The following is a 24,414-nucleotide window of genomic DNA, read 5'->3' as shown; positions in this document are numbered from 1 at the left end:
TCACTGTTTTAATTACAAGCACTATTATTAAGATAAAACTTTGCAGAGATTAAATTCATCCTGTAGGAGAAAATTAGCAGATAATTTCTTTATTGTTTTCCTATATCCTTTATCTCATTATGTAGAAGTTATTATTAAGTCTGATCCTAGAATGAATTTCATTAGTTTTTAATCCAGCAATCCATAAAACATTTTTGAAAACATTCTGAAAAACATTCATCAGTCAGTATAAAAATATGAGCATGCCTCTCGATATTTAACACCAATGTATTAGTCTGCATGGGCTACCATAACAGAACATCACAAGCTGCTGACTTAAACAACAGAAATTTATTTCCTCACACTTCTGGAGGGGTTGAATATAAGATCAAGGTGCTGACAGGCTGGTTTCTGGTGAGACCGCTCTCCTTGGCTTGCAGGCTGATGCCTTCTGTGTCCTCACAAGACCTTTTCTCTATGCATGTGCACTGCTGAGGTCTTTTCCTCTTCATACAAGGACACAGGTCCTATGGATTAGAGGCCCACCCTTCTGACCTCCTTTAACCTTAGTTACCTCCTTATACAGTCACACTAGAAGTTAGAATTTTACCGTATCAATATTGAGGATATACAATTTATTCCACCCTCTCATTCCCCAAAATTGATTCCTTCTTGTACACAAAATACATTCATCTCATCCTAACAGTCCCAAAAGTCTTAACCCATTCCAGCACCAACTACAAGTCTAAAGTATCATCTAAATATCATTTAAATCGGGTATCAGTGAGACTCGAGGTGTGATTCATCCTGAGGCAAAATTCCTTTTTGGTTGCAAACCTGTGAAACAAGACCAGATATGTGCCTCCAAAATACAAGAGTGGGACAGGCATAAAATAGACAATCCCATTCCAAAAGAGAGAAATCAGAAAGGGGTGATGGGTCTCAAGCCAGTCCAAGACCTAGCAGGGCAAATTCCATTAGCTCTGAAGGCTGAAGAATGGTCCTCTTTGGAAGGATGTTCTGCCCTCCGGCCCACTGGGGTGGCCTTGCCTTCTCAACCCTGTGTGGTAGTACCATCCCCTCAGCCACTGGCAGTGCTTTGCTCCTGAGGCCGTAAGCCAGGGCAACCTGGACAACTGAAACCAAGGAGGTGGCCCCACGCTCTGAAATCAGTGAGGGAGCCTTGCCATCTGGGCTTGTAGGCCTGGGCCTGTGGTGGCGGTGGCTGCCCTGCTGATCTCGGGGTCATTCTTCCCTTTTTTTGGAAGGATAAGGCATGTTCACAGCCTAGCTCTACTGTCTCATCTGGTAGAATCCCAGAAGTCCAAAAGTTCATCCCATCTCTGTGCTCTTTCGTCCAAATTGGCAGTGCCTCTGCCAGTATAATCCCATCTCTACTATTACTGGCTTCTGCTGAGATGGCTGCTTAGATCCATGGATAATCTTTTTACAGAGTGATTGTCCAGTCACATCCTTGGTGTTCTGTCCACAACATGCTTTTTCATTTTTCACAACATGGATGGCCTGAGAATTTTCCAAATCTTCAAGTTCTGGTTCCTTTTTGTTTAACAATTCCTTCAATTTATCTCTCCTCTCATATTTTACTAAAAGCAATAAGGAGAAACCAAGGCCATGCCTTCAACACTTTGCTCAGAAATCCCCTTGGCTAACTATCCATGTTCATCACTTTTAACTTCCACTTTCCACAAAACACTAGAAACATAGTTCAGCCAAATTCTTTCTCAATTTAGAACAAGGACTGACCTTCTTCCAGTTTCCAATAATATATTCCTAATTTCCATCTCCATCAGACTTTATCAGAATCATTTTTAACTGTATTTTAATCATTTTAACCATCCATATTCCTACCAACAGGATCTGCAAGGCAATGGGGGTTTTTCTAGCATGTACCTCAACACTCTTCTAGTCTCTATTCATTACCCAGTTCTAAAGCCACTTCCACATATTTGGCATTTGCTATAGGAACACCCCACTTCTGCATAACAAGATCTATATTCATTAGCCAGGTGGTGTTAATTAATTACTTCTGGGTAACAAGATCTCTATTGTTAATTATTCATTAAATATAGTCTACTATACCCATAAATTACATTCATTATAAAACTTACAAACAAATTTAAAGGATGAGAAAAAAATCATTATTTAAACATCTTCTTTCCCTTTAAAGACTGTCTTGCCCATCCTGCTCTGAAGACTACAGTTCTCTAGGCCATCAATGAAATACACTGCTTAAGAGCCAGTCATTTAAAAAAAATTCTTAAAGGTGTCATTTGTTGCCAAATTCTGTTTTCTTAATTATACTGTCTACCACCCATGATTTGATAAGGATACACCTACGATCTAGAAAGAACTAATGAATTTTAATCTAGTTGCTATATCTAATGTTATCATTATTTATAAGAAATTGTATCCTTATATTGCTTAAAATTTAAAGTTCTAATAATGTATTCTCTTTTTTATGATTATGTTATATATTGATGATAGGATAAAAGTAATTTTTTTGAATATCTATTTTCCATTCACATGTATGCTCTCCTAGGTTTAGTTTTGCCTCCCCTTAGGATCACGACACACAATCGTGTTTAAAATACTGGCAAGGGTTACTGGCATAATGTATAGCTTTGAAATAGTTTCACCTGGATACACTTAATATCAGATTCAAATACACACACACACACAACCATGTTCTAATTATATTAACTAGCTCAGTCACAAATATGTCAAAGGGTTCTGGAAGCCTCCCAAACAAATAACTGTATATACAAACGCAAGGAACGTTACCTTTCTCATCAGGAAGAGATGGCACACTGTCACTTCGTAAAGAATCATCCACAGCAGTCTGAACCTGTTCATCAATAGAACTCTCCATCTTTTCACCATGAAGTTTCCTCTCATTTTCCTTAGAAGATGGAACTGAAGGGCTTTCTTGACGGCTGCTACCACTACTACTTCTGTTTATAGATATTATGGAGACAAACAAAAAAGAAAAAGGGTGATAAAATAAGGTTCATAAATTCAAAGCAAATTTATTTGGCAAGGGGAATGTGCCTCATGATCAAGATATGAAATGATGAAACAAGTAACATAAAACATAAAATGCTAAGTAGACAGAAGTCTGAGAAGAAACAGTTGTAGAAAAGAGGAAGGTTTCACTCTTAAATAGCCATGATAAGTAAGCACTATTCTCAGGCTACCACTTCCCCTTTTCCTTTCATTTAAAAATCAAAATACTAGGAAAAGGGGCTTCTATTTGGCTGTTTCAACTCCCTTACTTTTCATCAACATCACAACTTATCAAAATCTACTTCAATCCCAACTACTCTACTGGAATTGTCCTTTCAACCTCTACCTAAACTTGAATTCCCAAATTCAATGGATAATTTTTCTGCAACATTATACGGTGTTGATCTCTACCTCCTTCTTTAAAAGCTCCACTAGCTAAAGCAAATGTAGTAAAATGTTAACATCAGGATAAAAAAATATTTAGGAACTCTGTATTATTCTTGCAACATTTCTGTAAGCTTGAAATTAAATCAAAATTAAATGTTAAATAAAAGACCTTCCTTTCTTACACTCCTTGTTCTACTCTCACCTGCTTTTCTATCTCCCAAACCAGTTTTTCTGTTTCTTTTATATCGTTTGAATTTTCCTGGCTTTCCTTAAAATGATTCCCAGTGTTTTGTTTTTGGTCTCTTTCTCTTTTATGCTACATACTGTCCCTTGGCAATCTTATGCATCACTGTAATTTTAACTAGTATCATTTAGATTGAGCCTTAAACCTATACCAACTACTTTTGCCCTTCCCCTGACTTTAAGCCTCAAGTTTCCAAATGCTTAGTGAACTTGTTTTCTCTTTTTTCTTTTCTTTTTTTTTATTATGTTCAGTTAGCCAACATACAGTATATCATTAGTTTTTGATATAGTGTTCAATGATTCATTAGCTGCGTATAAGGTCAGTGTTTTTCTTCCTCCCCCTTTGCTTTCCTTAGTTTATTCATTCATTTAAATATATAGAGAGTGAGCCAATCACAAGCCATGTTTTGAGATCCACTCCATAAGCTATCTCCTCTTCTGAAATGCCCTTCCTTCCCTGTCTTCCTATTTAAGGCTGTTCTGCCTCCTTGATTTAAGACTCAGTTCAAGTATCATTTCTGCAAAGTGCTTGCAGATACCTTCTCCCACCCCCAAGGAAGGTTTGGTCACTTTTCTGTGTTTATACTGTTTTATTTTGTATGCTTCTATGATAGTATTTATCAGAATATTGTGCAATTATTTGTCTGGTTTAATAAACGTTTTGGAAAGTATAAACCACATAATACAGCTATAAGGTAAAAGATATAATGCAGGAGAGAGCAAGTGCTTTGGAGTCAAAAGAATATGGAATTAATCTCAATTATTCCACTTAACAGTTATGTGCCAATGATTCACTAGGTAAACATGTAGTAAACTGTCTACTGTGTGCTAGGTATTTTGCTAAGTTCTGGGGATAGCAGTATAGACAGTCCTCACTAGGATGGCCATAATAAAAAAGAGAGACAATAACAAATGTTGGTGAGGATGTAAAAATAATTTTATATTTTTATGGGAATGTGAAGTGGAGCAGCTGTTTTGGAAAAGTGTGGCAATTTTCCAAAAAATTAAAGAGTTATTATATGACCCAGCAATCCCTCTTCTAAGTGTATACCCAAAAGAAATGAAAACCTATGTTCACACAAAAATTTGTACATAAATGTACGTAGCAGCACTATTCATAATAGTCAAAAAGTAGAAGCAATCCAATGTCCATCAACTGACGGTAAATAAAATGTGGGATATCCATGCAAAAGAGTATTATTTGGCCATATAAAGGAATAACATACTAATATGTGATAGATGAACCTTAAAAACATTATGCTAAGTCAAAAAACCAGTCATAAAGGACCATACATTGTATGATGCCATTTATATGAAATGTCCAAAACAGACAAATCCACAGAGAACAGAAATAAAAAGTAGATTAGTAGTTGCCAGAAGATGAAGAAGAGAGGGCATAAGAAATGACTGCTAATGGGTAGAGGCCTTTTTTGGGGGGTGATGAAAATGAAGACCTCAAAGAATTTCTAGTGTAGTCCATAACTGAAAAGTAAAGGAACAGGAGATAGAAGGTGGTAAAGGCTCTAAGAGTTATATATGGAGTATTACAGGAGAACATAGAAGGGATATCTAAAACAGACTATGGGTAACACCGACTCAGAGGGGAGCAAAAGGAAACTAAATGAAATAGACCACCAAAACAGTAGTCTAGAAAGAAGGTATATCTTGGAAGAGTCCAAGATGGCAGAGGAATAGGAGACCTTAGCTTTATCTGGGCCCAGGAATTCAGCCAGATAGCTACTAAATCATTCTGAACACCTGTGAACTCAACCGGAGATCTAAGAAAATAGCTACAACTCCACAAATAGAAAAGCGACCACTTTCTGCAAGAATGACAAGATGGAAAAACTCACCTCAAAAAAGAACAAGAAGCAGTACTGACTTCCAGGGACCTAATCAATATGGATATAAGTAAGATGTTGGAACTGGTGTTCAGAATAATGATTATAAAGATACGAGCTGGGCTTGAAAAGAGCATAGAAAACACTAGAGAATCTCTATCTGGAGAAATAAAAAAACTACAATCTAATCAAGTTGAAATAAAAAAGACTATTAAGGAAATGCAATAAAAAATGGAGGCTCTAACTGCTAGGATAAATTAGGCAGAAGAGAGAATTTGTGATACAGAAGACAAAATGATGGAGAATAAAGAAGCTGAGAAAAAGAGAGATAAACAACTAGTGGATCACGAGGGGAGAATTTGAGAGATAAGGCATACCATAAAGCGAAACAATATTAGAATAATTGGGATCGCAGAAGAAGAGGAAAGGGGGAGGCAGAAAGCATATTGGAGCAAATTATAGGAAAGAACTTCCCTAATCTGGGGAAGGAAACAGGCATTCAAGTCCAGGAGACACAGAGAACCCCCCTCAAAATCAATAAAAATAGGTCAACACCTCAACATATAATAGTGAAACTTGCAAATCTCAGAGACAAAGAGAAAATCCTGAGAGCAGCTCAGAACAAGAGGTCCATTACTTACAAGGGTAGAAACATTAGACTGGAAGCAGACCTATCCACAAAGACCTGGCAGGCCAGAAAGGACTGGCATGATATATTCAGGGTGCTAAATGAGAAAAATATGCAGCCAAGAATACTTTATCCAGCAAGGCTGTCATTCAGAATGGAAGGAGAGATAAAAAGCTTCCAGAACAAACAGAAACTAAAAGAATTTGTGATCACTAAACCAGCCCTGCAAGAAATATTAAAGGGGAACTTTTAAGTGAAGAGGGAGCCCAAAAGTAACATAACCAGAAAGGAACAGAGACAATATACAGAAACAGTGATTTTACAGGTAAGACAATGGCACTAAATTCGTATCTTTCAATAGTTACTCTGAATGTAAATGGGCTAAATGCCCCAATCAAAAGACACAGGGTATCAGATTGGCTAAAAAAAGCAAGACCCATCAATATGTTGTCTACAAGAGACTCATTTTAGACCCAAAGACACCTGCAGATTGAAAGTGAGGGGGTGGAAAACCATTTATCATGCTAATGGACATCAAAAGAAAGCTAGGGTAGCAATCCTTATACTGACAAATTAGATTTTAAACCAAAGACTGTAATAAAAGGTGAAGGACACTATATCATAATTAAAGAGTCTATCCAACAAGAAGATCTAACAATTTTAAATATTTATGCCCTTAAAATGGGAGCAGCCAATTAAACTAATTAATAACAAAATTAAAGAAACATATTGATATTAACAATAATAGTAGGGGACTTTAACACCCCACTCACTGCAATGGACAGATCATCTAAGCAGAAGATCAACAAGGAAACAAGGGCTGCGAATGACACACTGGACCAGATGGACTTCACAGATAACATTCAGAGCATTCCATCCTAAAGCAAGAGAATACACATTCTTCTGAGCGCACATGGAACATTCTCCAGGATAGATCACATACTAGGTCACAAATCAGGTCTCAACCAGTACCAAAAGACTGGGATCATTCCTTGCGTATTTTCAGACCATGATGCTTTGAACTAGAACTTAATCACAAGAGGAAAGTTGGAAAGAACTCAAATACATGGAGGTTAAAGAGCATCCTACTAAAGAATGAATGGGTCAACCAGGAAATTAAAGAAGAATGTAAAAAATTCATGGAAACAAATGAAAATGAAAACACAACTATTCAAAACCTGTGGGATGGAGCAAAGGCGGTCCTAAGAGGGAAGTATATAGCACTACAAGCCTTTCTCAAGGAACAAGAAAAGTCTCAAACACAACCTAATCCTACAACTAAAGAAGCTGGAGAAAGAACAGCAAATAAAGCCTAAATCCAGCAGGAAAAGAGAATTAATAAAGATTACAGCAGAAATCAATGAAATAGAAACCAAAAGAACAGTAGAACAGATCAACAAAAGTAGGAGCTGGTTCTTTCAAAGAATTAATAAAACTGAAAAACCCCCGGCCAGACTTATAAAAAAGAAAAGAGAAAGGACTCAAATAAACAAAATCATAAATGAAAGAGGAGATCAGAACCAACACCAAAGAAATACAATTAAATAAGAACATATTATGAGCAATTACATGCCAACAAATTAGGCAATCTGGAAGAAATGGCTGCATTCCTAGAGACGTATAAACTACCAAAACTGAAACAGGAAGAAAGAAAAAACCTGAACAGACCCATAAGCAGCAAGGAAATTGAAGCAATAATCAAAAATCTCCCAACAAGAGTTCAGGGCCCAATGGCTTCCCCAGGGAATTCTACCAACCATTTAAAGAAGAATTAATACCTATTCTTCTGAAGCTGTTTCAAACAATAGAAATGAAAGGAAAACTTCCAAACTCGTTCTATGAGGCCAGCATTACCTTGATCCCAAAACCAGACAAAGACCCCATCAAAAAGGAGAATTACAGACCAATATCTCTGATGAACATGGATGCAAAAATTCTCACCAAGATACTAGCCAATAGGACCCAACAGTACATTAAAAGGATTATTCACCACGACCAAGTGGGATTTATTCCTGGGCTGCAAGGTTGGTTCAACATCCGCAAATTAATCAATGTGATACACTACATTAATAAAAGAAAGGACGAGAACCATATGATCCTCTCAATAGATGTAGAAAAAGCATTTAACAAAGTACAGCATCTTTTCTTGATTAAAACTCTTCACAGTGTAGGAATAGAGGGAACATAGCTCAATATCATAAAAGCCATCTATGAAAACCCCATAGCAAGTATCATTCTCAGTGCGGAAAAACTGAGAGCTTTTCCCCTAAGGTCACGAACACGGCAGGGATGTCCACTACACTGCTGTTCAACATAGTACTAGAAGTCCTAGCCTCAGCAATCAGACAACAAAAAGAAATAAAAGACATCCAAATTGGCAAAGAAGAAGTCAAACTCTCACTCTCTGCACATGACATGATACTCTTATGTGGAAAACCCAAAAGACCCACCCCAAAATTGCTAAAACTCATACAGGAATTCAGCAAAGTGGCAGGATATAAAATCAATCCACAGAAATCAGTTGCATTTCTATATACTAACAATGAGACAGAAGAAAGAGAAATTAAGGAGTCAATCCCATTTACAATTGCACCAAAAACCATAAGATACCCAGGAATAAACCTAACCAAAGAGACAAAGGGTATGTATTTGGAATACTATAGAACACTCATGAAAGAAATTAAGACACAAAGAAATGGAAAAACCTTCCATGCTCATGGACTGGAAGAATAAATATTCTTAAAATGTCTATGCTACCTAGAGCAATCTATATATTCAATGCAATCCCTATCAAAATACCATCAACTTTTTCACAGAGCTGGAATAAATAATCCTAGAATTTGTTTGGAACCAGAAAAGACCCCGAATAGCCAAAGGAATGTTGAAAAGGAAAGCCAAAGCTGGTGGCATCACAATGCCGGACTTCAAGCTAAAACAGACACAAAGATCAAGGGAACAGGATAGAGAACCCAGAAATGGACCCTCAACTCTGGTCAACTTTTATCTTCAACAAAGCAGGAAAGAATATCCAATGGAAAAAAGACAGTCTCTTCAACAAATGGCGTTGGGAAAATTGGACAGCCACATGCAGAAGAATGAAACCAGACCATTTCCTTACACCACACACAAAAATAGACTCAAAATGGATGAAAGACCTAAATGTGAGATATCAAAATTCTAGAGGAGAACACAGGTAGCAACCTCTTCGACCTTGGCTGCAGCAACTTCTTCTTGGACACATCACCAAAGGCCAGGAGGGAAGCAAGGGCAAAAATGAACTACTGGGACTTCATCAAGATAAAAAAGCTTTTGTACAGCAAAGGAAACAGTCAACAAAACCAAACGACAACTGACAGAATGGGAGAAGATATTTGCAAGTGTCTTATCACATAAAGGGCTGGTATCCAAAATCTATAAAGAATTTATCAAACTCAACACCTAAAGAACAAATAATCCAATCAAGAAATGGGCAGAAGACATGAACAGACATTTCTCCAAAGACATACAAATGGCCAACAGACACATGAAAAAATGCTCAACATCACTCAGGATCAGAGAAATACAAATCAAAACCACAATGAGATACCACCTCACACCAGTCAGAATGGCTAAAATTAACAAGTCAGGAAATGACAGATGTTGGCAAGGATGCGGAGAAAGGGGAACCCTCCTACACTGTTGGTGGGAATGCAAGCTGGTGCAGCCACTCTGGAAAACAGTATGGAGGTTCCTCAAAAAGTTGAAAATAGAGCTACCCTATGACCCAGCAATTGCACTACTAGGTATTTACCCCAAAGACACAATTGTAGGGATCCGAAGGGGTACGTGCACTCCAATGTTTATAGCAGCAATGTCCACAATACCCAAACTATGGAAAGGGCCCAAATGTCTATCAACGGATGAATGGATAAAGGAAATGTAGTATATACATACAATGGAACACTACTCAGCCATCAAAAAAAAAGAAAGAAAGAAATCTTGCCATTTGTAAGGACATGGATGGAACTAGAAGGTATTATGCTAAGTGAAATAAGTCAATCAGAGAACGACAATTATCATATGATCTCACTCATATGTGGAATTTAAGAAACAAAACAGAGGATCATAGGAGAAGAGAGGGAAAAATGAAATAAGATGAAATCAGAAAGGGATATAAACCATAAGAGACTCTCAAGCATAGAAGACAAACTGAGGGTTGCTGGAGGGGAGGTGGGTGGGGGGATGGGGTAACTGGATGATGGACATTAAGGAGGGCATGTGATGTAATGAGTACTGGGTATTATATGAGTGATGAATCACTAAACTCTAAATCTGAAACAGTACATTATGTGTTAATTAATTGAATTTAAATTTAAAAAATAGAAGGTATATCATATGTAATGACACAAAAGAGAGAGAGAGCATGGCTCTTTTATTAGAGAATTACATTAGAGTAGTTATAATTAGTGGAATATGATAAGAGGGGAAATGCCAAGAGACAGGGCTGGAGATGGACCAAAGCCTCAATAATAAATGCTCTACTCCACTCAAGTGAGTGGCTCTAAAGGAATACTGAAGGTTTCAAACAGGTAACAAATTGGCTGCAAATTTTAGAAAAATCACTCTAGTTACCAAGTAGTTAGTGAAGAGATTAGGGAATGGTTTGGGAAGAGATTGGGATAACTATGAGGAATCCCCGGTAGTGACCCAGCTGACAGCCTCAATGAACCGTCAGTGAAGGTCAAATGAAAGTCACATAGTTCCAGAGATATAGTAGGTACTTAATACCCCACACTAATGTTTTTTAGTCTCATGATTTAATTTTTTAAATGAGGTTTTACTTTGACAATGTAGGTATCCTACCTCTAAGAAAGCTGGAAAAGGAGCTTCGAAAATCTTCTAATCCAAGGATAGAACCATAATTGAAAACTACAGATGTTAACACCATGCAAGAACCAATGACAAAGTATTCGATCTTCTTTTATAATTATAACAATTAGTACATACAGTAATGTCAAGAAATATGGATGCTAGCAAAGCAATGCCCAATAAACATAGGCCTTGGAGCCAGATAAACCAAGGTTCAATTCCTTGGTGTGCTACTATCTATGTGACCTTAGGTGAGTTTCTTAGCAACTCCATGAGCCTCTGTTCCCTACTATAAAAGAGGACAATATCTGTCTTGGAAGGTTGTCGTGAAGATTAAAGGCAGGAAAAAGAAATTGACACGGAGCTTATACAAAGCAGGCTCTCAAGGAATGGTAGTTACATTATTACACAGAACAACTATTTTATAAATCAGCTAGTCAAATAGGGGAGAGTCAGAACTTTGAAGGGAAGACACTATTTTATTTAAAGAAATGAGATTAAGAAGTAAAAAAAGAAAGCAATGTCTAAGCCATTTATCACACTTTACTAAATCAAAGTGTTTTCACCTTCGATCATGATTCTTGTATCTTGAAGACTCAGAATAACTATCAAATGAAGGGGAATACTTCTGATGCTTTGAGTCAAGGGTCCCTTCTTTACTCTGAGAGAGTGAAACAGATTGACTTTTCCTGCAAAGAGAATAAAAACTGATTAAACATTTAAAGTCTCTTATAAGAGAAGGATTTTAAATGTCATTTAATATTAATATGAGATAAAATCTTGAATAAATAGAAATTATGAAATAGCTATAACAAAGTATTTAAGAAAGACATTCACTCATAGAAAAGAGTATCTTTTGCTTTATGAGAAATAAACACATATCACCCGAAGTATCAATAAATGTGAATAAGGACTTAAATCTATGAATTCGAGACAGTTGAAATGTGATGTAAAAAAATACACACAAACATGATCACAACACCCAGGCTGCCTAAGAAACTAATGACTTTTCATTGTTCCTAGAATAAACTCCAAAATCCGCAAGGTCTGCAATGTCCTACCATAATCTGATCCCTGCATCATCTCCTACCATTCTCCCCTTTGTTCTCTGCCTCCAGTCACATTCTTCCCTCATTTTCTCTTCCTACTGACCTGCCTATTCTTTATCTAATCACAGACTCCTTTTCATCCATTAGATCTCACCATAAGCTTTCCTTCCACAGGAAAACCTTCTCTGATGTTGCTGTACCCCCAGGCTATTCAAATTCCTTTGTTATATGTCTCAGGGTATATGTTCTTCTCTCTCATAATATTTGTCTCAGTTTGTAAGTGTTCATTCACTTAAGTGAATATCTGATTACAATATCTACCTTCCCCACTACACTGTATGCCCATAACTATATTCCCAGTACCCACAACAGTGCCTGGGACAGAGGAGATACTCATTGCGTATTAGCTGAACGACTGAATATTAACCTATCCGTTTCAGCTCTGGTTCTCAGCTGTTTCACAAAGTCTGGAGCATGCTGTCGGTGGTGGTCGTATAGCGTTGCCAGGGGAGCTCCTGAAGCAGTGATGGCATCTGAGATATGAGTTCGAGTCAACTCTGCCATCTAAATGAGAACACACACAAGGCAAAAGTAGATATGAAAAAAAAAAAAATCACAGAAAACTGAGAAGGAGCACAGTGTCTTTGAAAGATCACTGGATTAAGACCAAATAAATTCTGCCATTAATAGGTAAAACACTGTGGGCAAGTCATTTAGATTTTTTAAGTCTCAACAGCTTCCTTATAAAAATAAAGAGTTGGATGGACCACAAGATTTCTAAGGTTTCATCTAGCTATAGCAACCTATGAATTAAAGCAAAATCTTCAAGTCATATAATAAGCCATAATAAACCAAAAATAATTTTTTTTTTTTTTTTTTAAGATTTTATTTGACAGAGAGATAGAGAGCACAAGAAGGCAGAGCAACAGGCAGAGGGAGAGGGAGAAGCAGGCTTCCTGCTGAGCAGGGAGCCTGACGTGGGGCTCGATCCCAGGACCCTGGATCATGACCTGAGCTGAAGGCAGTCACTTAACCAACTGAGCCACCCAGGCGCCCCACCAAAAATAAATCTTAAGAATCAACTGAATTACTACTTCCTATATCCGTTTTCTGACTTAAAATGTGAGGTATTTTCCCTACTCTTCGCCACTACTGCAACTGCTGCATGTATTATTCATTTGGTATTCATTCAATCACTGCCTTGACAACTTGAAGTGTTTTTGAAATCTTTGCTAATGTTGTCTAAAATTTTCTTAAAAGAATCTACACTTATTTGCACAATCCCATAGTACCCAACCCAGTAGGTTCCTGACTTTTTAATATTAATAACAGAATCATTTCACAAACAATCCTAAATTGTACCACCTAAAATAAACTGAAACTACAGCTATAGATTATGATATTCCATATACAGACAACAGTAAAACTATTTCTGGCTTTATCCTTGGTAGAGTAAAAGACAAGACACTAACATCACTGTAGGTGAAAAGGAATCATCTTCATAAAAGCAGATCAATGGCTTCCTGGGACTGAAGTTGGGGACGGACTAGATAGGGGCATGAAGAAACTTTTTAGTGTTGGAAATACAGTTATCTCTGAACAGCATGGGGGTTAGGGGTGCCAATCCACAAGCAGCCGAAATCCGTGGATAAATTCTATTTCCCCCAAAATGGAACTACTAAATAGCCTACTGTTGATTGGAAGCCTAATCCATAACATAAACAGTTGATTAACACATATCTTATACATTTTATGTATTTTATACTGTATTATTATAATAAAGTAGGCTAGAGAAAAGAAAATGTTATTAAGAAAATCCTAAGGAAGAAAAATTACATTTATAGTACTGTACTGTATTTGTCAAAAAAAACTGAGCACATAAGCAGACCCTCACAGTTTCAACCCATGTTGTTCAAGATTCAACTGTATTCTATTTCTTGATTATGGTGGTGTTTACAGGGATGGACAGATAGATAAGACACAGAAATATGTAGATATAGATACGTATATCTGATTAGATACCTATATCTATATATTTGTCAAAACTCATCAAATAATATACTTAAAATGGATATATTTTATTGTCTGTAAATTACACATCAATAAAATCAACACATTTTTAAAAAGCTTACTCAAGGGCAGACATTAAGAGTTCTCCATTTTTTCTGCCTCTGTATCACACGTACAACATACTGCAATAAATGATGCCTCCTAATTCAATAATGTATGGTTCCCACTGAAAGTCACCAATCAAAAGTACGTATTTGCTAGATGTTAGAAACTCCTAAGACCAAATCTATTCAGACTGACTAAAAAGAAAAGGGTTTCTCAATGGCCTTACTTCACAGATTTGGCGAGCCGCATCTGTGGTGAGGCGAGCAGTGTCTGCTTGGTGAGCGGCTATTTTACAAGTTGCTTCCTGCAGGACCTCAGTTACTTCCCTTTGTGATTTGACCACCTGCTGTATGGATTCTGCATGGACCTGAAAATAAAAGGGAGTAAAAAAGAGAACTTCTGTTATGTCTCAGTCTCTCCCCACCCCAAGTGTTTCATGGCTCAAATGCCTTGTAAAACAAAACACTTGACTATCATCTGGATTTCATGCCTTAAAATCTAGAGTTTAGAGTCTTAAAATTACTGCTGGAGTTTAATTTTTAATTCCACCATTCATGAGCTGATGTTTCTTTAGGCAAGTAACTACTATGTACCTCAGCTTCCACTTCTCTAAATTGGGGATAAATCTTGACTAACTTAACTCACAGGATTGCTACAAGAGTCAAATGACATGAAATTAACCCATAATGGCATAATGTACTAAAGCATTATTGTATCTTTTCTTTTTTACTCCTATATAATTAAAAGAATACCAAAGTGATTTCAAAGATACAAATTTAGATTTAAAGAACCAGTGCCTGCTGCAAACATAAGTACCTGAGCTGCTTTGTTTCGGGTTTCTTCTAACTGTCTCTGACACTCCAAAGCCTCTTGTTCAGCCTTCAATTTCAAAAGGGCCAAGTCTCTTTCGTGGCGTTGCTGCTGTGCCTTCAAAAAAAAAAAAAAAGATCAACTATTAATTCTAAAATACTAAACCATTTTAACACAGTGACGATATTACCCGTAATACTATTTTCCTAACGTAATATTTTTTGAAGCAACCAATTAGAATGTAAAGACAGCAAACAGGGTAGTCCTAAATAGTTTATCAAAATATTTAATGACCACCTACCATGTGTCAAATAATGCAATAACATAAAAAATTTCCAAGGCATACAGGACTAAGAACTCATACCAAAAAGCTAGTTTTAAAGCAAAAGCTACAGTACCCAACTCTTTAAAAGAGATTAAAATGTCCTATGTGTAAAAATAAAGATAACAGAATTTTAGGATTCCTTTATTTTGGCTTTACAGGAGTAGTTTCATGAAAATATTGCCCCAGAAAAGGTCTCCTTCTCGCCAGGACCTTTTCTTTCCACTATTTCATACAACACTATCAATCAGTTTATATTTTTTCACTTCTTCTGGAATAGTGCTAAATACAGATTTTCTAAAGGTGGAAAGGCTGTGTATAAAGTTATATAATGCCCTGTACAAATCTGGAAGCCCAGAATTATAATGTATCCCTAAAATGGTAGAAAATCTCAGTACTATTTTGGATTTCAAGGTAATGGCCACTACAATGGGGCCAATTTCCCCAATCCAGTGATTTTTAACCAAGTGGTTACCAGTCCGTCTCCAGTCTCCATCAAAGAGACTTGGAAATGTCTGGGGAGTTTTTGCTGTCATGATGACTGGACAGCATTACTGTTAATTATTGGGAGAGGTGCAAGAATGCTCAACTCCTTGAAAAGTATGGGACAGTTCCACACAAAGAATGGTCTTTAAGTATTTTGGGAAGAACAAATGCAAAACAAAATTGAGAAAAAATTATTTACAACAGCATCAGGAGACATAAAATATTTAGGAATAAATTTAAAAATGTGTAGGGTCTCTACACTGAAAAATACATTGCAGAGAGAAATATTTTTAAAACCTAAATAGAAAGAGGTATGATGCTCACAAATTAGAAAATGACATACTGTTAAGATGTAAATTCTCTCCCCAAAGTGATTGACAGATTCAATGCCAGTCATATCAAAATCAGTAAAAATAAAAAACCAGGCCTTTTTTTTTTTTTCTGTAGAAGCTAACAAACTAATTCTAAAAGTTACATAGAAATGCAAAAACCTAGAATAGCCAAAACCGCCTTGAGAAAGAACAAAGTTGAAATAATTACACCTTGATTTCATGACTCACTCTAAAGACATAGTAAAACAGTACGGCACTGGTGTTAAGGATAGACAAATAGATCAATGGAAAAGAAGAGAGTCCAGAAATAGACCTCCATATAAGTGATTACTTAACTGTTGACAAAGGTGCCAAGGTAATTTAAGTCTTTTTAAGAAAATGGTGACGGAACAACTGAAAATCCAGATGGAGGAAAAGATGAACTTTGGTCCCTCTTCACACTCCATAAGTAACTAGATGGCTCACACAATATAAAAGCCAAAACTATAAAGTTTTTTAGAAAAACATAAAAGAATATCTTTGTTAAAGTATCTTAACATCTTAGGGTAGGCAAAGATCTCTTAGAAAACAAAAGGCACTACCATAAAAGAAAAAAATTAAAAACTAGATTTCATGAAAATATTCTGCACTTAAAAAGATAGTTTAAAAATGAAAAGACAAAAAAAATTTTTTAAAAAATTAACAGGCAAGCTAAGGACTGGGAAACAGTATTTGAAATATATCTAAAAAGGACTTGTTTCTAGGATATATAAAGAACTTCTACAACAATAAATAAGATATACAACCCTATTATGTGAAATAGGCAAAAAATCTGGACATTCACAAAAGATGATGTAAGAATCGTCAATAAATAAACAAAAAGATTATTAACCTCATCAGTCATAAAAGCAATGCAAATTAAAACCACAATGAGATACTATTTCATAGTCACTAGAATGCCTAGAATACCAATGACAACAAAAATGTGGAGCAACTGGGACTCTCATAGATTGCTGTATAAGATAGTACAACAACTTTGGAAAACAGTATAGCAGTTTCATATAAAATTAAGTATATACTTTTACTTGACCCAAGCAATTACACTCCTGGGTATTAAAGCAAAAAAAATGAAAACATATGCTGAATACAGAGTTGTAAAAAATATTCGTAACAGGAATATTTTAATAGCCAAAAACTGGAAAAAATACAAATGTACATCAAGAGGAGAAAGGATAAACAAATTATGTTATATTGATCAATGGAATATTACTCAGCAAAAAAGCAACACGAACAAAACAACAGATACAACAACATGGATGAATCTTAAAAACATTATACCACATAAAATAAGCTAAACACAACGAAGTACGAAGTATATTTCCATTTATATGAAGTTCTAGAACAGGCAAAAATAAACTGTGGTGATTAGGAATCAGAATAGTAATTGCCTCTGGGAGAGGGGATTAACTGAAAAGGTCCATGGGTGAACTGTCTGAAGTGACAGAAATGTTCTCTATTTTGATTAGGGTTGTGGTTACATTGATCAAAACTCATCAAACTACGCACTTAAAATCTGTGTATTTTATATGTAAATACTAAGGGTTTTTTGTTGTTTGTTTTTTTAAAGATAGCAACAGCAACTCCACATCAGAACACTGCTTCTAACTTTATCGGATTTTTGTTAGCTAAGGAAAAGTTCACATTATCCTGGCTTTATCAAATACCTGGATCTCAGAAACTTTTCTTTTTGGTACAAATAAAGCATTAAAAACAAAACAATAAAAACTCAGTCATCTCTGATTTGTCAATGAAAGAAAATATTGACAACTGCTTGATGAGCTGATTTTTACAGTCATTTAAAAAAAATAGGGGCGCCTGGGTGGCTCAGTTGGTTAAGCGACTGCCTTCGGCTCAGGTCATGATTCTGGAGTCCCGGGATCGAGTCCCACATCAGGTTCCCTGCTCTGCGGGGAGTCTGCTTCTCCCTCTGACCCTCCCCACCTCATGCTCTCTCTCTCATTCTCTCTCTAATAAATAAATAAAATCTTTAAAAAAAAATAAAATAAAAAATAAAAATAAAAAAATAAAGAATGAGGAAAATGAAATATTTGAGAGAAAATGGCTGAATTACTGTTCTGCTGTCAAATATTCTATGTTTAACTTTTTTAGTACTCTATATGACAGTTTTCCCCAGGGTTATTTATAGGTGCCGTATGGCAAGACTATTTTTTTCTACTTAGCAGGTTAAAGTTTTGTGTGCTGGTTTTTGGTTTTTGACCTCATCATTGAAACTATTTTAAATAGTAAAGAAAAGAGAAAAAACACAGAAAGCTAAAGAAGAAAACTCCAAAAATACCTTTATGATCTGAGCCAGAGATACACTCTCCTGCTGAGCAAGTGATATGCCTCTAACTCTTTCCACATCTGATAGCTGGCGCACTGACTCCTCAATGGCACTCAGGTAACTGAGTTCTGCCGCCATACGATGCTGGAGGCCAGCAGGAGAAAAGCGCTTAGAACCTGGAAGGCATAAGCAAGTGTCAAATGTAAAAGAAACGACCTCTCAGATTTTTGAAACTCATTTTTCATTTTAAGAACCAAAAAGAGTTTGCTTTCCATTGCATGAAAGACAGTGACTTAATTAGCACGGTGTCTATTTTCCAGGTGTGTTCTGACTCAGGCTGGCAAAAGGGGAAAAATCACCACTGTTGAATCTGTCATGCTTTTCAATATTTCTTTTCCCGCACAATTTTGAATACTTCAAAAAGTAATCACATTCACTTGATGGGATAACATTTCCCTACAGTTCGACTGAAATAAAATGGATTTTAAGGGACAAAAGTAGTATCTTAAATTACAAGTGCATAGATCTACTTGCCTGGTGTTGAGGCCATCTCTGTAGTTGTTCTGCTGGCAGCAAGGTTCGTATCGGTAAAAGGTACATTAGGCTTAAATCCTGTTATAGATGGAGGCGTTATTACCGAGGATTTAGATCTTTCTAATGAAGTTCCTGGAAGGTCAAACTGCAACAATTTCTGGGAACTTGGAGACAGAGGAGAAGTTGGAGTTTTCTGAGATCTTCCCTTGTCTGATGAGACACTAGAAGTTTTGTTTCATAAAGACGTTAGAGAAAGCAAAACTACTTCAAGAGACAGCTAAACAATTCATAAGAATATCATGCATTACATTCTTTATTGACATTTAAAAGGCTGTGATTCAGGCATTTAATAATTCAACATAGTTGCCATGTTGAATGAATGACTGAGTATGGCTCTCATTGCTAGACTTACAGTGGTGAATGAGCCAGGCACAAACCCTGCCCAAAATAATAAAATAGAAAAGGAGTCTCAATTAAATTGGCACTTAACTCTTTCTTCTACAACATTCATATACAATGAATCACTTATTACAGTATGAGGCAAAACCTTCTAAAATACATAGACCTCATATAGCAATAAAATTATAGTCATATATAAAAGGTAAGGTCAAGCCTATCATATAAAAAATGTCTTAAAATCTATCTCTGAAAGAGAATAAAGTTATCATTTTGTATTAAAAATTAAGAAATGACAAAATCCACTCCTTTGTTATTCCTCTTAACCCAAAAAGTCACAGCAAAAAATTATTTTCCTACTAACCATCTCTAAGTACTTTATATGTAATTTGTTTTCATCTATCTTTTAATGTTATAGTTCTTTCCTGCACTTTCTAGTAAGAAGTAACCTCTCATAAATAGTCTGATTATAATAACTCTTAATGTATTTATTTCAATACAAGGCACATGCCTAGCCCCTCTCTGAGAAATTAGACTCATTAAAGTTACTGTTTCTCATAACCAAAAGATGTTGCCAAGCACTAAACATTCATTTATTGAATAAATTACTTAAAGATACTTCATAAGGCAAGTTAGCCCAGTTAACATATTTTTCACATAGTAAAACAAGTTTACTTTTAGCTTTAATAAAACCAGGAGATAGTTTTCAAAGATAGACATTTCTCTTAAATCCAGCATATAAGTATTTGAATAAAAGTAGTCTTGAGAGATACTCACTTGTTTACAGTGACCTTTAATTTACTATTGATGGTCTAGAGAACTACTATTTCTAATAGTCTGACAACCTCATTTATGGAACAGAAAAATAATTTTATTACTTCTGTCTCTTACTAGATTTCCAAGAAAGAATTCCAACACAGTATCAAAACCCAAGTACTCTGCCTGAATCTCACCTTGTGGTTTTACAAACTGAATTTGTATTTGCTCTGCAAAGAAGATTCATCTAGACTAGCATTTCCAAAACTATGCTTCCAACGATGTTAATAAATTCTCCAAAAAATAAAAAGGACAGAAAAGTAAAGCGCTTGGGGACAGAAAGTGACTATAGCCAAATAAGTAAAGAAAAAAATACGTTAATTATTTTTTTAAAAATGTGAACACCTCTTCATCAAAGCCTTAAATTATAGGTGAGGAAGGTGGTGGGGGAAGTCTATTCTATAGTATGGGGCATTTATCAAACTTATTTGGCTGTGGATTCTGTTTTAGAAATGTTTAACTTTGCAGATTTTGCCAAATAAATTATCATGAATACCTCTAAGGAAAGGTAAAGTTTTCTGACAAAAAAATTAAAATTCCATTTTAAACATAGCAATGATGGAATTAACAATGTAAGATTTACAACATGAAAGCATTAAAATTGATTATCTGTATGTGACTCTGTACTAGAAAAAGCAAACAGTTAGTTTTAAAAGAAAAAAATAAATCCATGTCTTCTCATAGCTTAAATTTCCAGAAGGACAAAACTAGTGCAATAGATAAAAAGCCATGCAGACAAAGGAGTAGAAACTGCATATGAAACAATCACAAAATGTCATATATAAGCCACAGACTCAGTGTATAATACTGTATGATAATTAAAAAGAAGGAAAAAAAAGAGTATGCAAGCTCTCTGTAATCATTATAAGAGTGAGATTTCAAAATCTGCTTGAGTCAACAAATAAGTTGAGGAGAGAAAAGTTCACAGGAAGAAACAGATGAGACAAAAGGATGCTAAGTAGTTGTGTTGAAAGAGTGGATGAACACAGATGAGAAGAAATGTATAGATAAAGGAAATGAGATAGTCTCTGGTAGCCTAGTGAAACACTTCAAATAAAGTTCAGTTCTTGGGAGTTCATCTACAGAGTAGCTGTGAGCTCCCAGGATACCCTAAGGAGAGCAGTTTCTTGGTCAAAGGATTGATTCAAGGTAACAACAGTGGCAATGGCATTTAGAATAGAAAGGTGGATTGTGCTAGAGGCAAAGTATTCCTGAGAGAGGCTGTAATAGTTTAGGTGAGAGATGACCATATTTTAAAATATAAAGACCCAAGCTATGAATAAAACTACCAGTCTATTCAGAAAATACAGCAATTTATTGAATGGATTCTCTGAACATCAATGATATTATAACTTTAATTAAATATGAATTACAGGTACAAAATATACATTACTTTACCTCATAGAATGCCCAGAAAGATCCTCCAGAATGCTATCAGTGTCAAGAGTCTGCTCATAATCTTTAACAGAAAGTTTGCTACTGGTCCCAGATTTCTTTCCTTGATGAGAGCCACGTTCCGAGCCAGAGTGTACCTTCTCCTCGTCAAGAAGTGAGTTCTGAATATTTCCAGGGAGTGAATCCAGCCCTATAAAGCAAATTTCTTATAAAGCTGATTCCCAATGTCAGAAGCTACTGAGAAATAATTGATACCTATATTTCAAGAAAGTAATAAAATGTACAGATCAGACTTCTTAGAAGTTATTTTTCATATATAAAATAAAGTAGTTCATCCTTCTGCTTCCGTTTAAAAAGAATAAAGTTTCTTCTATTAACAACTCCCACTTGATGTTAAAAAATAAATTGTTCTTAAATAAAATGGTAAAAAATAGACAAGCATATTAAGCAAGAATGAAGTACTGTTCTATCCCTATGAAAAAGTAACCTTTTGAAGACCTTTAAGGATAAAACCCAGAGCTGGGAGAAAAACAGCATCAAATGCCAACTAAACGGGGCGGGGCACCTGGGTGGCTCAGTCGTTAAGTGTTTGCCTTCGGCTCAGGTCATGATCCCAGGGTCCTGGGATCGAGCCCCGCATTGGGCTCCCTGCTCAACCAGGAGCCTGCTCCTCCCTCTCCCACTCCCCCTGCTTGTGTTCCCTCTCTTGCTCTCTCTCTCTCTCTCTCTCTCTGTCAAATAAATAAATAAATAAATAAAATCTTCAAAAAAAAAAAAAAAGCCAACTGAACTACACAATCATTTTGAAAAACTTTTTGACAAGAACTACATAGCCAGATTCATACAACTGCTCATATTTTCTGACTCAGAATAATCTTACTTCTAGGTGTATCTTAAGGAGATTATTGAAATAAACAAAAATTATGCATGATATTGAATGTAAAACTTTAAAATTTTTTAAATTTTGACCTAAATCTCCAACAACTGAAGAGTTGTCTAAATTACATAGATAATAGTAACTTGAACATTAACTAGCACTTTGTAATTAAAAATGCACTCCACATATATTACTTTATCGCTCTTAAACATCTTATGAACTGAATACCATATGCTCAATTTACTGATGAGGTAACTAGAAATCTATGAAGCTATATAACTTGCTAGAGGATACATGGTCACACAGAAATAAAACATAAAAACAGGTCTCATGACTTTAAGTCTAGGGCAGCCTGATTTTATGTTTCAATAGCAACATGAGAAAAAATTTGTTACATTTTAAAAAGTAGAAAAAAGAACTGCATATACACTTTAATGACAGCAAAAATATTTCTAATGTAGATATATGGTTAAAGATCAAAAGAAAATGAAAAAGGAAACAATTTTGCTGTATACCCATGTTCACGGCGGCATTATTCACAGTAGCCAAAAGGTGGAAGCAGCCCAAGTGTCCTTCAACAATGAATGAATACACAAAATGTGGTACTTACATACAATGATATATTATTCAGTCTTAAAAAGGAAGGACATTCTTTTTATTTTTTTTTTAAGAGCGAGAACGCGCATGTACGAGTGCGAAAGGTGAGGGAGGGAGGGGCAGAAGGAAAGAAAGAATCCCAAGCCAAGCCGCTGAGCATGGAGCCCAAAGCTGAGCTCGATCTCACAATCCTGAGATAACGACCGAACTGAAGTCAAGAGTCCGATGCTTAACTGACTGAGCCATCCAGGTGCCTCAAAGGAAGGACATTCTGACACACACTACAACATGGATGAATCTTAAAGCACATTATGCTAAAATAAGCCAATCACAAAAAGACTAAATTGTATGATCATACACTTACATCAAGTACGTAGAGTAGGCAAATCCATAGAAACACAAAGTAGACATTTGTTACCAGAGACAAGGGGGAGAGAAAATGAGAGTGTTTACTTAGAGGAACAGAGTTTCAGCTTGAGATGCTGAAACAGTTCTGGAGATGCACAATGGTGACAGCTACACAACGTGAATGTACTTCATACCACCGAAATGTACATTTAGCAACAGTTAAATCGCCTAATCAAATTCAAAGACAGAAAGTAGAATCGTGGCTGCCAGGAGTGCGGCAGGGGCAACAACCGAGGAATGGGAAGTCACTGTTTATTTAATGGGCCCAGAGTTTAGTATGGGATGACAAAAAAGTTACAGAGATGGATGATGATAATGGTTGCAAACAGTGTAAAAAAAAAAAAAAAAACAAAAAAAACACCTCAATGCCACCGAACCGGACACTTAAAATGGTTAAAATAAGGGGGAGAAGGTATTTGCAAAGGATATATTCAATAGGGAGTGAATATCCAAAATATATAAAGTACTGACACAACTCAACACCAAAAAAACCCCAAATAATCTGATTTAAAAAGGGACAAAGAACCTGAATAGACATTTTTTCCAAAGAAGGCATACACATGGCCAACAGGTATGTGAAAAGATGCTCAACATCAGTAATCATTGGGGCAATGGAAGTCAAAACCACAGTGAGGTATCACCTTACACCTGTCAGAATGGCTAGTATCAAAAAGATAAGAAATAACAAGTATTGGTCAAAATATGGAGGAAAGGGAAGTCCTTCTGCACTGCTGGTGGAAATGTAAATTGGAGCAACCATTGTGGAAAACAGTATGGAGGTTCCCAAAAAATAAAAAATAGAAATACCATACATACAACCCAGTAATTCCACTACTGGGTGTTTATTCAACACTAATTTGAAACACTAATTTGAAACAATATATGCACCCCTATGTTTATTGCAGCATTATTTACAATAGCCAAAATATGGAAGCAACCTAATTGTCCATCAATAAATGAATGGATAAAGATGTGGTGTGTACACACACACACACAAAATATTA

At 35.9% G+C, this 24,414-nt stretch overlaps 1 protein-coding gene across 4 annotated transcripts in view; it reads right to left on the bottom strand.

Annotated features, from left to right (window-relative positions):
- CEP350 (centrosomal protein 350) overlaps positions 1–24,414 on the bottom strand; it is a 153,634-nt gene that overhangs the window by 66,981 nt on the left and 62,239 nt on the right. For all 4 annotated transcript variants that reach the window (XM_045877234.3, XM_045877235.3, XM_064594184.1 and 1 more), the window contains 8 exons: positions 21,532–21,718; positions 18,922–19,142; positions 18,400–18,563; positions 14,931–15,041; positions 14,341–14,481; positions 12,427–12,563; positions 11,517–11,639; positions 2,782–2,951 (listed from right to left, as the gene is read on the bottom strand). In XM_045877234.3, coding sequence (XP_045733190.1) covers positions 2,782–2,951; positions 11,517–11,639; positions 12,427–12,563; positions 14,341–14,481; positions 14,931–15,041; positions 18,400–18,563; positions 18,922–19,142; positions 21,532–21,718 — 1,254 coding nt within the window. The remainder of the gene's footprint in view (positions 1–2,781; positions 2,952–11,516; positions 11,640–12,426; positions 12,564–14,340; positions 14,482–14,930; positions 15,042–18,399; positions 18,564–18,921; positions 19,143–21,531; positions 21,719–24,414) is intronic.

The sequence above is a fragment of the Mirounga angustirostris genome, unplaced genomic scaffold (genome assembly GCF_029215605.1).
Source record: "Mirounga angustirostris isolate CCGP_5_RB_7025 unplaced genomic scaffold, mMirAng1.0.hap1 SCAF_6, whole genome shotgun sequence".
Classification (NCBI taxonomy): domain Eukaryota; kingdom Metazoa; phylum Chordata; class Mammalia; order Carnivora; family Phocidae; genus Mirounga; species Mirounga angustirostris.
Note: the sequence above shows the minus strand (reverse complement) of the source record. Positions and strands in the feature narration are given on the sequence as shown.